General features: G+C 37.1%; 1 protein-coding gene and 1 long non-coding RNA gene across 2 annotated transcripts; one reads left to right on the plus strand and one right to left on the minus strand.

The window, feature by feature from the left end:
* The first annotated feature begins 2,574 nt into the window (after window positions 1-2,574).
* Window positions 2,575-6,194, plus strand: LOC110713606 (formin-like protein 4). Its single transcript, XM_021892057.1, has 2 exons — window positions 2,575-4,152; window positions 4,272-6,194. The coding sequence occupies exons 1-2, from the start codon at window positions 3,005-3,007 to the stop codon at window positions 5,602-5,604; spliced, it is 2,481 nt and encodes an 826-aa protein (XP_021747749.1). The 5' UTR covers window positions 2,575-3,004; the 3' UTR covers window positions 5,605-6,194.
* Window positions 4,875-9,009, minus strand: LOC110713607. Its single transcript, XR_002510009.1, has 3 exons — window positions 8,603-9,009; window positions 5,066-5,247; window positions 4,875-4,966 (listed from the first exon to the last, which is right to left on the minus strand). It is a non-coding gene; the product is annotated as an uncharacterized LOC110713607 (long non-coding RNA).
* Window positions 9,010-17,981: the final 8,972 nt, after the last annotated feature.

Consider the following 17,981-nt stretch of genomic DNA (forward strand, 5'->3'; position numbering starts at 1 on the left):
CATGATCCGTGTCACCGTCTTATATTAAATATCAGCCATTGATTTGCATGTCATCTAACGGCCTAACATCGCACACATTCCAATTCACGATCCGTGTGTTTTCTTTTCCACCAATCAGATCACTCTTACCATCGTCTCTTTAGTACTCTTTTTGATTTCTCTCTCGTTTTCTTAATCCTCTTCTGTAATATTATCAATAATATGCTCACTGCTCTCTCGTTTTCTCTCTCATCTCCTCTTCCTTCTTCCTTTCTTCTTCTTCCTTCTTCTCCCTTCTTCCGTCTATGTTCTCCTTTCTTCCATCTCGTTTCTCCGTCTCCGTCCACCGGCACCACGCACGACGGTTTTTATGGTCAAATTCGACCACGAAACTCTAGATCTAGTTGTTTCATGATCAAATTTGGCCTTTTAAAACCAAATTCGAGGCCAAATTCAGGATTAATATATAAGGTGTTTTCGTTCTTCCTTTTTTTTATTTTAGTTTTTCTTTTTAATTTTTTTTTCAAGTTGTGGGCAACGGAGGGGGCCGAGTTAGGGTGGGTGCGGCGGCGGTTAGACTGGGTTCAGGTGGGTGGGGAGGGAGGATTTTTCGAGGGAGGGAGGGAGTTTTATGGTGGGTGAGCAATTAGAGTGAGTTGGGGGGTTTCAAGGATGTTGGGTTTCGTGGGGGTGGGTGGGGTGGGGTTACGGTGGGTTTGGGTTTTTTTTTCGATTTTTTTGTATGGGGTGGGGTGGGGTGTGTTACGGTGACGGTGGTGGGTGTGGTTGGGGTTGGGTCTGGTTTTTTTTTTTTTTTTTTTTTTTTTTTTTTTACAGTGACGGTGGTGGGTGGGGTGGGGTGGGGTTTGTTAAGGGGTGGGGTGGGGTACGTTACGGTGATGGTGGTAGGTGGGGTGGGGTATGGGTCTGGGTTTTTATTATTTACGGTGACGGTGGTGGATGGGGTGGGGTAAGGTTTGGGTCTGGGTTTTTTTATTTACGGTGGGTGGTGGGGTGGGGTGGGGTGGGTTACGGTAATTATGGTGGGTGCGGGGGTGGTGTTAGGGTGGGTCTGGGTTGACGTTGGTGGGGTGGGGGTGGGTTACAGTAACGGTGGTGGGGTGGGGGTGGGTTACGGTAACGGTGGTGGGTGGGGGGTAGTGTTAGGGTGGGTCTGGGGTGACGGCGGGGGTGGTGTTAGGGTGGGTTACGGTGGTGGGTGGGTTTAGGGTGGTTGGATTGGGTGGGTGGCCAAATTTTTTCATTTTTTTATTTAATTTATAACTCCTAATTTAGTTATACAAGAATATAATTTTAATTTTATAATAGCAAAAAAATTTACAAATTTAAATCAATAATTATATGTAAAAAAAATTGTACTGTTAAATTACATTAAACATCAAATATATTTCGTGGAATTCTAACAAATTGTTAAAGGCTGTAAATAGTTCAATATGAATGGAACGGGTTGTAAACGGTTCGGTTTAAATAGTTTGTAATCAGATCGGTTTAAACGGGTTGCGGTTTGAAAATAGTTCGGTTTAAACGGTTTAATGGGTTATAACAGTTCGGTTTAAACGGTTAGCGGGTTGTAAATGGTTCGATTTAAACGGTTTTTTCCTACGGTTTAAACGGTTTCGGTTTATAAACGGTTCGGTTTAAACAGTTAGCGGGTTAACATTAATCGGTTCAAACGGTTTCGGTTTATAAACGGTTTGGTTTGTTATTGGTTTATGGTTCGTAACGGGTTAACATTAATTGGTTCGGTTCGGTTTCGGTTGACATTATACGGTTCAGTTCGGTTTTCGGTTTAAAATTAGCGGGTTATAAACGGTTCGGCCCGTGATGGTTCGGTTCGGTAACGGACGGTTTCACGGTTCGGTTTGAAAAGTCCCACCCCTAACAATTACCATATACGTGTACAACAAACTTTTATTCACATTTTTCCTTAATAAATACTTGTATAGTTAATTAATTAAATTAATGCTATAATTACTGTAAAGTTTTAAAATGGCATACACATGACTTCTTAAATCCAAGCAAAGCTGTTTACCAGTTCAATGTTCCAACTACTATCAATTTTTAGAGTATTTAAAACATAAGACAAAGTAAATCTATATTGCATGATTTGTCAATTATGTAGCACATAATTTAATCATATTATATAAAATTGACTATACAGCCCATCACAATACTTTTTATTTTTATTCTTATCGACTTATCGTATTTAAGTGCAAAGTATGAACATATTTTTTTTACTAGTATAAAACTTAGTTGTTATTTTTAAACTTATTTTGTTTGAAAATGTTTCCTATGTTAAACGGTTTTATAAATTGTGTATTGTATGAAATTGTCTAAAAAAACTTACTCCGTATTAATTTGAATTTATTAAAAAAGGCCTAAAATGATGCTTGTTTCTTTTTAATGAAAAGTAATGCACTAATGCTACCTAATTTAACAATCTATGTCATTATTATTAATAGCTTAATAAATAAATACAAAAAACTAATGTGTACAAATCATTTTTTTGGTAATAATTTAAACCAAAATATACAAGTGTATAGATTTATAACGGAAGATATTCAATCACATTGACTGATGCATAATTTTAATCGAAAATCCTCGCCGTTAACCCAATTATAATATATATGATTTTAAACTAATGAAGTGATCAGATATTATGAAACGAAAGACATAATTCTAACAAACCACAATATTCCTCAATAATTTTTTTTACTCCGTAAATGACAAGGATGGACACTAATTTCACAACAAGAAAGGCTTAGTAAAAACTAAGGTAAAAAAGATTGATTTAAAAAAAAATGGCAAGGAAAAATTCTAAAAGTCAGCAACCTGCTTACTTTGACATTGTCTGCAAGAAAAAGAACCCAACATGGGAACAGCTCAACATCATCTTAATACAACAAAACCACCCTCAAAAAAATGAGAACTAATCAACTAAATTAGTTGCCTATCTTACCTCTTTCTCTCTCCTCCCCCCTCTTTTTTGTACAGATCAAAGAGGATGGCATTCCTAACTAAGACATCCCATTTCTTTCATACCTTCATTCTCTTCTTTCTGTGCCTTAATTCTTTCATTCATCATTCCTTCTGTCAACAAAATATCGAAACCTTCTATCCTTCAGCATTAGAACCAGCATCAGCACCAGCACCAGCAGTAATTCCTCCTAGTAGTCCCGCGGTTCTACCGTCTCCACCAACACAGCCTACGCCTCTGCTGCCACCCCCACCGGATACGACAGGGCCTCCGCCATCACGATCAACGTCTCATAAGGCAATATACACGGCTGTTGGGGTGACAGCTGCAAGCACTCTGGTGGTGGCTGCAGCACTCTTTTTCTTCTGCACTAAGTATACTCAACGGAAGAAGGAGAATGGTGGTCAGGTGCAGACTGTTGGAGCGATTGCTGCTTCGGGTGGAGGAGCTGGAGGTGGTGGTGGAGGAGGGAGGTTGCAGCCGTTGCAGCACACAGAGTTTACGAGGTTTGATGGGAATATCAAAGGGCTAATAGTTGATGAAGATGGTTTGGATGTTCTGTATTGGCGGAAGCTTGAAGGGAGCCAAAGGAAGAGCGGACCTTTTCATAAGGATGTGTTTAACAAAGGAAGCAATGGAAGGAGGACGTATTCTCGAGGCAAATCATCGTCTTCTTACAACCAAATACATCCTAAGGAAGAGCAATCAGCTAGACTGCTTGGTCCTCCTAAACAACTCGAAAACGAAACAACCTTTCAGTCTGTTGGAAGAGCAGAGGAGGCAGAAAAAGTGGTTGTTGCAAAGGAAGAAATCAGTAGAGTTCCGTCTTTACCTCCCCTTCCATCATCCAATTCATCCAAGGCAGGATCGACACCACCACCACCGCCACCGCCACCAATGGCAGTCAAGAAAGGACCTGCTCCACCGCCACCAATGGCGGCCAAAAAAGGTCCGGCTCCACCACCTCCACCGCTCAAGATGGGTGGATCACTAAAACCACCAGCACCACCAAAGCGGACACCAAGTGGAAATATTCGAGAAGCATCTGCCATTGGGGAAGAGGTGTCAGACAGCAAGAATGATCAGGTCAAACTGAAGCCATTGCATTGGGAAAAAGTCAACGTTAATACTGATCATTCCATGGTGTGGGACAAAATTGAACGCGGTTCATTCCAGTAAGTTCAGCATTTGATTTACTTCTTAATCTTAACAAAAAAGAATTACCAAAAAAAAAATCTAATCCCAAATTCCCAATTGAATTGAAAGTTGATTAGTATTATTTTTTGTGCAACAGATACAACGGTGATATGATGGAAGCTCTCTTTGGTTGTGTTGCGACAAACCGTAAATCCCCCAAGGGGGATGCTACAGTTCAAGGTATTGCGAGTCCAAATGCAGCAGCAAAGATTTTCATTCTGGATGCACGGCGTTCCCAGAACATAGCTATTGTAATTCGGTCATTGGGCATCACTCGCAATGAGTTGATTGCAGGGCTCCAAGAAGGAAAAGGGCTGAATGTAGATATACTTGAAAAACTGACCAGAATAACTCCTACACGAGAAGAGAAGATTCAAATCCTCGCATTTGAGGGAGATGCCGGAAGGCTTGCTGATGCAGAATCCTTCCTTTATCATCTGCTCAAGGCTGTTCCCTCATCCTTTACTCGAGTTAGCACCATGCTCTTTAGGTTCAATTATGGCTCAGAAGTCCATCAACTGAAGGAATCACTCCAAACACTTGACTCCGCTTGCACTGAGCTTCGAAATCGTGGAGTATTTTTGAAACTTTTGGAAGCAATATTAAAAGCAGGGAATCGGCTAAATGCTGGGACTGCAAGAGGGGATGCAAAGGCTTTTAACCTTACAGCTTTACGAAAGCTCTCTGATTACAAAAGCAGTGATGGGAAGACCACTCTACTGCACTTTGTGGTTCATGAGGTTGTCAGAAATGAAGGGAGACGGTGTGTTATGAACAGGAACAACAGCTTATCTAGAACAAACAGTCAGAAAAACTCAAGTTCAAACCTAAAGCCGGAGGAATCAAAGTCAAAAGAGGAGCAAGAGAAGGAGTTCTTACAGCTAGGACTACCTGTTGTAGGTGGCTTGAGTTCCGAGTTCTCAAATGTAAAGAAAGCAGCCACCCTTGACTATGATACCATATCAAGCATCAGTACTTCTGTGGGAGCTCGTATTGCTGAAACCCGGCAACTTGTGCTGCAGTGTGGTGCTGATAATGAGGGACGAGATTTCATTGCAGAGATGAAAGAGTTCCTGGCAGCAGCAGAAGGAGAAATAAAGGTTGTTCAAGAAGAGCAGACGAGGGTGATGGAATTTGTAACAAAAACAGCACAGTACTACCAAGCAGGCGGTTTCAAAGACAAACAGCCACTACTGCTATTTGTCATAGTAAAGGATTTCCTGAATACAGTTGATCAAGCCTGTATAGATATTGCTAGGAGTTTGCAACATAAGAAATCACATACATCTAGCGCCAGCTCCTCATCATCATCAACTCCTTCATCACCCCCAAGCCCAGATATTTTAAGGACCCGTGTGACATTCCCAAGGTTACCAAGACATTTCTTGTCAGACAAATCGAGTGGAAGTGACACAGATGATAATAGCTGATAATTACAAGTTCAAGTCTCACAAGGTTGCAGACTTTACGTGATGTAAATACAGGACGAGGAAAGTACACAAGGTCCTTTTTCTTCATTCAATTTGAAAGGAAAAAAAAACAGATTGAAAATATAGAGTGATTCTGGCTTTTTTCTTTAATTTTTTGGACCGGAAATGAGTGATCATTATACTGTAATGTGATTATATTCTCAACACAACCACCCCCTTCCCCCCTCCCAACCCATTCAAGATACGGAACGAAGAAATTACTCTTAGAACTCTTAATCTTTAATTGCACAAAGAAAAAGAATCATTAGATTGCCCAGCACTTTAGGATATGTATTCACAAAGAGTTCTAATTATCAAATAAGTATTGTGCTTGTTCAGGGAACATGAGATTGCAGTTGCCAAAAAAACATATTTCCTATATGTCATGCTATTGTACATAAGTGAGGTAGCTGGGAACCTGTACCAATTCAACACCAAAATATGGTTTCATTTTGAACAGAATGTCCTGATTCTGAAAATTTGAAGTCATAAGCAGTTTATTGTGTATATTTGAGACTTCAGGAAACATATTATGGAGAATTTGTCACCTACATTAGTTTATATTGTTTCCTATTTTCATGTGATTAGGATTCTATTTTTTTTGCATATGCTCCAACTCTACAAGCATGTACTTGTATATAAATTGTAAGTTTGTAACACATTCCCAAAAGTTTATTCAAGTAAATTGATATTTTTTTTTAAACCTTGCTGAATATATCAAATCAACAGCCTTTTGATCCTCTTAAATTAACTAATTTCAAGTAACTCGTAATTTTCATATCAAATCCATTGGGTTAAGGCATTTAGTTTGTATTTAGTATAATATGTTGTATTTTAGTTGAATACAAAAGTTATACTTATCATTAAATTGCATTTCTAAATAACTTACATTACATAAGTAACCAAACTGGCAGAATGAAGCAATCACTCTTCTGATTGGTTTGCAGTTTGCCATCAAATTAATAATTTGAAAGGGATAACATCTTTAACATTAATATCTAGCAGGGTAATTAAAGGTGTCCTACTGTCCTATGAGGATCCAGCTCCTAATAAACGCTCGTTCTGCAATTTCACCACTTGTCATCCAACCAACTTTGACCCAAAAGCAAGCCATTTAAGCAACTAAACATATGTTCTCTTTTGGTTTATTTTAAAGCTACGGACTGTTCTACAAAGCAGTCTTTTCACCTTATTACTCTAGATAATTTAAGCTAAGATGCTTGAACTCTAAAACAAAAGTCATACTCCGATACAAATTTAACTTGAAAATATAAGAACAAATTACTAGTTTCCATATTTCAACCTTGAACACTAGGAATTGGATACTTTCCTACATTTTAGATTTCTAACTCAAAATCAAAGTATTCAAATACTTAGAGCCTGTTCTGATTTAATAAACTGAGTTGAGCTGAACAGAGCTAAACTGATTGTAACTGAGCTGAATTAAATATAGCTGAAGTGAATATTTTATGAGAGAAAGAAATTAGGAACTGAACTAAACTGATTGGAGCTGAACTGAAATGAATTGAAATTAAACCGAAGAGAACAGACCCTTATAATGTCATAATCCAACACTCACACTTTAGCTAAAAGGAAAATTTTAAGCATCGTAGGGATTAGGTAAGCAACTTTCTCCCTTTACGAGAAGTAAAATTTCCTATGAATTTGTACTAGTATATTCTTTTGGGCCAAACAATTATCCAAAATTCTATTTTCCTATAAGTATAAGGCCCTACCTTGTCAAAAGAATGATCGTTATGCATTGATGGAAGCAAAAAAATACTATGAGAACAAGTGTTTCCATTTCATTTTGTGTACCCATATGGCCATATCACATTATTGACACTTTGATGTGGAATTGTTTGATAATAGACACTTTATATTGCAACAAAAACATGGAAGTCTTGTCCAATTGATTGTCAAGTCTTACACAAATACACCATGAACACATCACACATATTTGTGTTTGATATTAGTATCAAGTATCGAAGTCAAGTAACTTAGGGGCCTTTTTTTTATTTATTATCTGATCTTAGCAAAACTTAGGGTCTGTTCTCATTGACTGAACTCATTGACTGAACTGAGCTGAGGAACTGAAATGAATATTTTATAAGAGAAGAAAATTAGGAGTTGAGCTGAGCTGAACTAAGCTGAGCTGAACTGAATTTCAACGTAAGAGACATAGACCCTTACTTGAACTTAAATGACCTTACATTAGTTGTAAATCAAGCTTATATCGCCCTTATTAAGGCTAATCAGAACATGTATGAACATATTTTTCTTGAAATTATCTTGTGAGAACTAACCCTTATCTAAATTTGCATTTCTTATATTAAGCTTGTGTACAATTCATCTAGTTTTTACTTATCTAAACTTATTAGACCTTATTAAAACTTTTTTGAGTTGTAATTTGAACTTGGGTCACCAACTGGACTTATCTGAATTTATAAGACCTTAAATAAGACCTTAAATAAGTGAAAAAAGGTAAACGGAACAAGTTCTAAGGCGATATAACGTGAACGGAACCGGACCTTAGTTTTGGAATTACTTCATAGAATTAGCCCAATTAAAAATGGGATCCTTTAGTTTTGACAGGCCTATTCAGGTCTCACCTTGCTTTGCTTTGCTCCTACATTCTCAACTCTGAATTTGCCTTCCAAATATTAAAATACTCAATTCAAAGAAGAGATATACTTGGCTTGAAATACAAAACTAAACAATCATAGAAATGCAAAGTTATTGAACACATACATGAGAAATCGAAACCAACCCACCAAAAATTAACTAATAAAAATTAACACAAAACCATGGGATAAAGTCAACAATCTACAACTATTCACAGAAATAAATAAAACCCAATTTACCAATTCTTCAATCTCAAATAAAATAATAACACCACAACCGCAAAGTAAAGAGGACCAGCCAAAATTGAAGAAAGATAAGAACTTTACATTCTTACCTCATATGATGACAGTAGCAGTAGTAGTTTATCTTCCCACTGATTTTGATTAAATCAAATTGTGTTGGTTATTATTACAGATGATGAATTTTCTCTTCTGGGTCACTGTAAAAACCTTTCAAATGGTATGATTATGCTTATTGAAAGTTTAATTGGGTTGAAATATTCAAATGGGTGTCATTTGGGATTGAATAATGTGTATTTTGACCTCCGTACGAAGAAGAAAGGGCCAAGAATTTGATTTTCCAAACTTTCTCATTACGTTTTTCTTTAGCAGAACTTTCTCATTACGTTTGTTTGCCGTATCATAAAGGTTTTTACCAAGTACTGCCTCCATTTTAAAAAATTGATTACATTTGACAATTTTTTTTTCCTTAAGGATGTACCTCAACTTCTCAATTTTTATTTTATTTTATTTTATTTTTTATTATTTGCTTTATTTTTTTACAAAATGAGAGATAATTCAAGTGGTTAGAGTTTTATTCCCGATTTCATCAGATTTTGGGATCAATTCTCACCTCAAAACATGCCTAGATCAAAACAGTCATTTTAAATTGTGTTGGCAAAAATAAAAAAAGTATAAGACAATAAAAAAAAAAAAAAACCACATTGGTAAGTGTAACTCTTAAAAAAATATGGTGGGAGTACAAACTACAGAGTATTACACATCCTCCAACTTTTTCTACTTCTTATTTGAAACAATTTTAACTTTACCAAATTTATAAACTCCACTTTTGGCGATTTTAGTGATTTATAGTTAAGAAAAAAAAAAACCTTGTTAACTAAAGACCTTGGGTTTGTTTAAGTTTGAGTTTTTGTTAGATTCATTTTAGTTTATGCATTACAATCTACAACTTTTATAATTTTTACTTATATATAATAAAAAATAAAAAAGATTGCTATTGAAAAAAATAATTTTTTTAAAAAAAAAGTAGAGAAAAAAATTATATAATGGCCTTGTTTGGTTGACAACATAAAATGTGGAAAATAAAAATTCATACGATTTGATAAATTAAAATGTTATTTGGTTGACAACAAAAGAAAAAAAGGGGAAAGTAAATTATACTATACCCTTGTTTGGTTGACAAATGGGGGAAGTAAAAATTCATAGGATTTAATAAATTAAAATGTTGTTTGGTTGACACAAAAGTAAAAATGGGGAAAGTAAAAATTCATACGAATTTCAACTTCCCACAAAACAAGGGAAGTAAATTACCAAGCTCCCCCTGATCAATTTTATTCATGGGATTTTTAAATTGATCATTAGGGAGTAATATTTTTTTGTAAAAAAGAAAAAAAAAACTTTGATTCCATGTTATTTTTCTATTTTGGTGAATTTTGGTTGTAAAATCCTACATTCACTTTAAAAAAAAAATATAATTCACTTGTTCTCCTAAAATTACATGCAAATTTAAAAGATAATTTAGGCATATACATCAAATTCCAGCAATTAAGGGGTGTTTGGTGGGTAAGAATTGGGGTTTGGAAATGGGAAATGGGAAATGAGGTAGGAGCTTATAAAACGCTGCTTGTGTTTTATGAGATTGTGATTTGGAATATAATTAGGTTTATTCCCATAATCTCATGTATTTATGGGGTGGAGAGAAGTAAATGAGGAAGGCCTAGTTAATTTTTGGGATGAGAATTGAGAATAAAGAGGAAGAGACTAACGAAAGGAAAAAGGATAAAAGAGAAAAAAAAAAGTAAGGGTATTATAATAACTTTTATATTACTGATCCCAATCAATTCCATCACAACCCCAATCAAAGCATTATCAATATTTCATTGAATTCCCAATCCAATTCTCACCATCTAAGACCCCATTCACTTCACCCTTATTTTTGCTAAACTGAAATTATTTTTATTAAACTGCTATTATACTTTTTCTTTAAGTTTAACGATTTTTATTGAATTGAAATTATTTTATTTTTACTGAATTGAAATTATTTTTACCGAATATTATTTTATTTAAGGTGAATTGAAGAATACCTAAGTTCTAAGTTGATACCGCCTCTTAAAAGCTTGCCGAAAAAACCATGAGAGAGAAACCTAGTGAGAATGAGTCCCCATCCCCCTCCAAACAACAACCCCCCACTCAACCGCCACCAGCTGTTTCGCCTCCTTCTTCACCTCTTTCTTCTCCTACGAGCTACCCCTTGCTCTAACCCCTATCCTCCCTCAACCTCATACTCAGTCGTTCCTAGATGCTGTTAAAAACAAACAATCTTCATTCCTTGCTTGTCCTCAAGCAGCCACTTGTCTTCTAGACTCCTTTAATGTAGAAAAAGAAATGTTTGTTCCAATAGATGATCGTAAATATGAGGCTCTCTGTGATGATTGGCTAACATCAATAATCTCAAAACCCTGCGGGAAATCATTCTCCACCGAGTTCTACACGGATAACCTTAACAAAATGTGGAAACCCAATGCTGCCATTACTTCATACCCGATTGGAAAGGGTTTCTTCATCACGAAATTTAGGCATCACAAAGATCTTGATCGAGTTCTCTCTGCAGGTTGTGCCTTGCATTGGTTCCTCAATGGCACATTCATCTCCGTGGAAAGATGGAAGCTCGGCTTCAAACCTTCAAACGCTCCTTCAAATAGGTCAACAATATGGGTTGAGTTACCTGAACTCCCTGCTGAGCTAAATAACCAAGCCATGTTGACCAACATAGGCAATTCCATCAGTATCTTTGTGAAAAAAAGATACTTGAGGTATCAACTATCTAAGAATGGCCAAAATACTTATCGTGATCAATGAAGATCAACCCAGAAAAAGCCATATTTGGCTAGGCAGATTAAAACAAGAAATTTGGTACAAAGACCCTAAAAAAAAGCAGCCACCGACCCATAAACCATAAATACCTCCCAGCCGCAACGCACCACCACTTTCAGTGCTTTCCACCCAAACCTCTGATCACCAATTATCGATTCATGGCCAGAAAAACGTGACGCCGGAGGTTCTGCATACGTCTACGAACGATGCATGGTAGATTGTTCCGAGAAAAAGCAAATATTTGTCTTTGTTATCCGCTGGATATCCAACGAAGCAAAAGGGGGACCACCAAATAAAAGTTTCAATTCTAGCTCACGTGGGTACGACAAATGAATTCCAATTGTTACAATTAGAAATTGAAGTAAGTAGGGCCCCGAAAGATTGCAATAAGCCTGAATACCCCCTTATCTCTCTGAACAAAAAATCCTTCCAAATCCCCTTTTCATCCTTCCTAATTTTTCTTCAAAATAGGGCCGCCTAAACTCTTCTTGTCTTCTCCAATGTCAAAACACCTTGCCTCAAACCCCTTCCTAATAACCGGCGTTTTTCAAAAACCAAAAGCTATACTCCATTCTACCCCATTGTTTTATAACCGAACAAACCCCTCAAAACACCATATGGTCTTCTCACCTTCTCCAGGAAAATGGAAAACAAAAACCAAGAAAAAACCAAAGCCATGCTATCGGCGATTCAACGCTACCACTCAAAAACCAGTCTGGTGACGGTGATCCTTTCACCAACAAGGAACATCATCACTTTAACAAAACCGCAATACACCAAAACAGAATCCTTGATTAATCTCCAGACGTTTTATGTCAAAGGAATTCTGGGATCATATCGTGGCATGCCCTCACAACAGGGATTGTTCACCAGATTCTGCTAGATCTGGCGAACATCGCTCCAATGTTCACAAACCTGAAAACAGGGGATCCCACGAACCCAAAGGTGTTGTTGCCGGCACATCTGCCATCTCTAGCGGATGTGACCCTGATGTTCGAGCCCTAGGTATCCTCCCGAAATGGTGGATAAACGAACTACAAAAGAAGTTTGGGGATGGTGATGCCATGGGAGCTCCAACTGTTGTTCGATTTGGAGCCCATTCTTCCAAAAGAAAGAAAAATCTTATCGATTACAAGCGATTGGCTAGTGGATCAGTCCGTTGTTGGAACAAACAATGTAAAATGGCTTCACCTCACATGGGAAGCGACCCAAATCCAGTTGCATTGCGGTTGGGGGAAGAAGAAAAACTCCAACTTGGAAATGTCGGGCATCAAAATCAAGAAAACACCCTGGAAAAATTCAGCCACTACTCGGGCTAGCATGTCACCCTCGACAACGATGCGGCCTATGAAATGAAGACGGAGATGACCAATTTCCCAATTATGAAAGCGGGAATGTCGATTCTGTTATGGAACACTAGGGGAATCGCTCGCCATGGGTTTAAGAAGAACTTCCGGAAGATGATGAAGGATCATGGCCCAGAGATTGTGATCCTTACTGAAACAAAGGTTAAAAAATCAAGGGTGGAGGAGCTCATTGATAACCTTCCATTCAATTCGTTCGAGGTGGTGGATCCGGTGGGGCTGTCAGGGGGCATTCGGATGCTTTGGAACAATGGAGTGAACTCCATCACCATTGTCACCAAAGATCACCGCGTCATTCACGCCATTTTGCAGGTGAATAACAAACCCCCTTTCTTATTTCCGTAGTTTATGCTAGTACTCTTTTTAAAGCAAGATTGGGAATGTAGGATGAACTTTTATATTAGCGCCAACTATTTCCCTCCCTTAGCTAGTCTGTGGGGATTTTAATGATATTTGTTTTGCCCACAAGAAATGGGGAGGCAATCCCCACCGCATAACTCAAATGCAAGAATACAAGGAAACCATGAACAATTGTAATCTTATGGACCTCGATTATACAGGCCACAAGTTTACATGGTTCAATAGAAGGAGAAATTATCCTATTTTCGAAAGACTGGACAGGTTTTTGGCTAGCCTATCGTGGATCCAATTATTTCAAGATGTGGTGGCCCAAAATCTCTGAAGAATGTCATCGGATCATAATCCATTGCTTTTACATCTGGATAAAAAATTCAAATACCGAGTCAAAAGCTTTTCCGGTTTGAGCCCATGTGGCTATCCGACCCTGAATTTGGACCTCATCTAGCCAAAAGTTAAATTATCTAGCCAAATCGATAGGTGGTTGGACCTCATCTCACTTTGGATTAGTCCAAAGAAAAATAAAAAAAATCAATTCAAGAATTGAAGGGGCCCAACTAGCCTATTAGCGCAGCCCTTCAAACGTTTTCTTGTTTGATTTGGAAAGATCAATGAATGAGGGAATTGCATTTACTTCTTGAACAAAAAGAGGTGTATTGGGAGGCTAGAGTTCATACGGTCGGATTGGTTAATAAATGATGATAGGAATACTCATTTCTTCCATCTACCCTAGACAATCCGAAAAAAGAAAAATAAAAGTGTGACTTTAAAGAATTATGTGGGCATTTGGCTGACCGATCCCAAACAAATTCATGATCACATCATCTCCCACTTCTCTTCCCTTTTCAAAACAGAAAATCTCAACCATCCTACCACCACAACTTCTTTTGAATTCTTCAACTGTTCTGCAATTCCCTCTCTAACTAATCTCAAAGAAGCGATTTTCTCAGTGGGCCTATGTAGGCGCGTTTGAAGCGCGCCTACGTTAAGCATGTTGTGAATATGCTTGGCACTCATAGGAAGTGGAAATTAATATAATACGATTAGGGACAAGAAAAGTAGGGATCCACCAATAAGTTTAAGGACCTTGTAAATCGTTCACGGATCATAAAAAGGCAACCACGATAAAGGGACAACGATAGGCAACAACGATTGACCCGTGAAGGTTACACCCCATTCATAATCCATGAGATTACTAACTCCATATGTTTCGGAACCACGAAAGGAGGATCATGGATGATGGTACGAAGTGAGTCATGGAGTCACACTTGCATGTATTGGCCTATACTCGATCCTTATTGTGAAAAGAGATTCTTGTGATCTCAAAGGCATGCAAAAAAATATTCAATTTGCTCCAAACTATTACTAGGCTAAATTGGTTAAATATTAATGCAACATATAATTCTAAAATATTGTGATCACTTGATTTAATAACAAGATTAAAAAGGAACCTAAACCAGTCGTCCAAATTATCTTGTTAGGCGTGATTTTCAATTACATATTCCCTTTAACATGCAATATGGTGATAAAAAAATATAATAAAATAAATATTAATATTGGAAGCAATTTAACAATAATAACGTTAGTTAAATCAAATATAAAATAACCTAACCATGATACTAGCAATATTAAAATAAAATAAGTAATTAAATTAATTAATTAATCACATTCCGCGCTGTAGGGAATATTTCAAGCATTACCCCAAACTTGAACCCCACTGTGATCATACACTAAAGTACGGTGCCGTCCAAAGGGAAGGAAGTTAGAGCAAAAGAGTCGCCAACAAGTTTTAGGAACTTGTAAACCGTTCACAGGGTGAAGGTTACACCCCTTAACGATCTAGGAGATCGTTAACTCCAATAGGTCTGGAACCAAGACTGAAAGTTTGGGGATGAAGGTACAAATCCAACCTAAAAGATATTGAACCTGCCCTAATAATAGGCCTCTACTTTATTCTGCTCGTATTCATGTGCGCTTTTTGACTAACATGCAATCAATAGGTTTACCCTAAACCTGTTTAATCTATGTTGGTAAATATTAATGCACAAACAAATCTATTATTGGCGATCACTTGAATTATAATTAAATTAACCCTAAACAAGATTATTAATTATCTTATTAAGGGTGATTACAAGTACCAATTCCCTTTAAACATGCATAAAAGGTGTGATCAAGCAATAACAATAATAAAGCAACATAATAGTAATCAAAATAATAATAATCATCATTAAAATAATCATGACAATAATCATAAAAATCATGTTAAAGCATAATAGCAGCAAGATCCTAGGCATAATACTAATAAGATTAATAACAAACCCTAGCATGTCACTAAACAATAAAGATCAAAGCTTTAACCCTAACATGATACTAACATGAATATATATTAGGAAAGAAATTAGGAAGCATCGCAGGAATCACAATTGTCATATTTGATATTATAATCTTTTCCCTAAACATAATACTGGAAATCATTGTTGTCATTCAAAACATCAAGCATCCTAACATGGTACTAGGAATCATAATAACAACCTAGACATGATTTCTATATCAATAAATCAATTAAAGCACTTACTTTGATGTCTCGTACCTCTTTCTAATAAAAAAAATACACACGTTAGTAACTTCAAGGAAAATAATAAACAAACAATTAAATTAAATAATTAAAAGAGAGATTTAGGACCAAACCCTCAGAAATTAAAACTTTTCACGCCTAGGGCGAAGGCAAATTCGAACTTGGCTAGGTGTGTCTAGATCTTGTGAATGCAGTATGGTGTATGAGAAAAGCTAGTTTAGAAAAGAGAGAGAAAACTAGAGAGAATTCCTAAGAATTGATGAGAATTGATGATTGTTGATGATAATTGATGATTCAAAACGGGATTTTAGGAGGCTATTTATAGAGAAAATCAGCCAGATATGATAAAAAACGAATCAGAGTTTCGAAAAGAATAAAACACGATCGCAGTGCCAAACAACGCGCCTGTCGCTAGACGTGGCGCCAGACGCTGGTACTGTCGCCAAACGCTGCAATCAGATTTTCCACGCGTTTTCTTATTTTGATAAAATTTAAACATACGAGAGGGTAAAACTGTAATTTCCTTAAAAACACTTCTTTTATTCTGATTAAAACTCTTAAAAGTCAATTAAAGTCAATTTATCAATGCTAATTAAATTAGGATTCAAAAGAACCTTCTAGAAGTTATAGAAGAATAAAATCAAGCCTAATCGTATTAGGAATGATAAATCATAATACCCTCCTCTAGATCATTGTGCCGCATATAAATTTCAAACCGGGCCCAGCTTAGTAATTTGGCCATAACTTCCTCATTATTCATCGGAATTGGGCTTGTAATATATCGTTGGAAAACTCTTTTCGAACCCGACCCAACTACACTATTATTGGACCCTTACCATGGACCAAACCAAACTGGATTGGTTGTTTTCTCAAAATAGGTTTTCAAAAACAGCGAGAAAGAAAAGAAATAAAAACTAACCGCAACACTAGACTTTCCACACTTTCACTTCATTCGATTATGATTCGACGTGAAAGGTACTCATCACTGGGTTTGGTTTTGGGGAGACACAAATGGGTGTCTACATGCGTTAAATTGCTACATCATGAATAAATTGTTAGTAACTCCAAAGCCAAATCTTGGCGCATGCCTTTGTTTGTTGGCGCCAAGTTCTTCCAATACCGAGCCAGAAATATGCGTTCTAATTTTGACCAGTTTTTAGCACTGTTTGCTCGATCCTACTTCCTGATTGAGTTTTTCTTACTTTTCTGAAACCCATATATGTTCTACATATGGACATAACTAGGGCTGGCAAACCCTGACCCGACACGAAAACCCGACCCGAACCCGACCCGAAGTTACTGAGAGAGACCCGAACCCGACCTGAACCGAACTTGAACAACCCGAATTCGACCCGATTTGACCCAAATTTCATATTTCGTAATAATATTAAGTTTTACACCATTTTTAATAGTTTCTAAGCATAACCCGAAATTGACCCGAAATCTGACCCGAACCCGACCTGCTGACCCGAATTGCCACCCCTAGACATAACCCTCTGGGAATTCATGCTCCATCTACCTGATTGAACGCTAAGGGTACATCCGAGAATGTTGAATTCACCAAAACCATGGAAACGAGTTTTAAACTCGCGGTGTCTCATCCACTCGTGGCAACCCTTCACGGTTAGGCTTCCGCGCAGTGCATACGTACAATTAACCATGGACCCTCTTTGACTAACCCATATCCCGAACTTCAGAGAACTAGAGCCATGGTTAGGTTGTAAACTCATTGCATCATATCGTGCCTACTTGACTAATTGTGCATTATTTGTTGTGCATACGCTATGTGTTTTTCCTAACCGTTTGTTTGACTTGTGTTTAAGATTAAATAAACTGCTTAATGACTAAAGGACTTTAATTAATTAATTTGATCTAATAAATATGTCTAAAATCGAGTCATAGTTCCTTTAAGTCAACCCGAATTTTTATTCCCGTATACTGCACAAACGTCAACTTGTTTTGGTCATAGCCGGAGTTCTAGGATGAACTACGAGTCGTACAACCTATGGATCTGTAGACCCGAGTTTTATATTTAATTTGACGCTGGTTTCATCCAATCAGAGTCACATATTAAAAGTTATGACTAAAATATTACAACATGTCCAGTTTAATGCATATACATGAAGTCTTAACTTAGTCTTTACTTGAGTCTAGTCACACAGTCTAGCCACATGGTCATGACACGAGTCTTAACATGTCACCTACACTCACTACACTCACTAGTCTTAGCACACACTTTGTGTATATGTCACCATGATCATGTCTTAGGTTCATGCATGAGTCAGTTTTTTCCGTTATTTGAGT

The sequence above is a fragment of the Chenopodium quinoa genome, unplaced genomic scaffold (assembly GCF_001683475.1).
Source record: "Chenopodium quinoa cultivar QQ74 unplaced genomic scaffold, ASM168347v1, whole genome shotgun sequence".
NCBI lineage: Eukaryota > Viridiplantae > Streptophyta > Magnoliopsida > Caryophyllales > Amaranthaceae > Chenopodium > Chenopodium quinoa.

Bases quoted from the DNA above. Each gene is read 5' to 3' on its own strand.
- LOC110713606 (XM_021892057.1), top strand. From the start codon at position 3,005: ATGGCATTCCTAACTAAGACATCCCATTTCTTTCATACCTTCATTCTC. The intron at 4,153-4,271 runs GTAAGTTCAGCA...TTTGTGCAACAG, and splicing joins ATTGAACGCGGTTCATTCCA to ATACAACGGTGATATGATGG.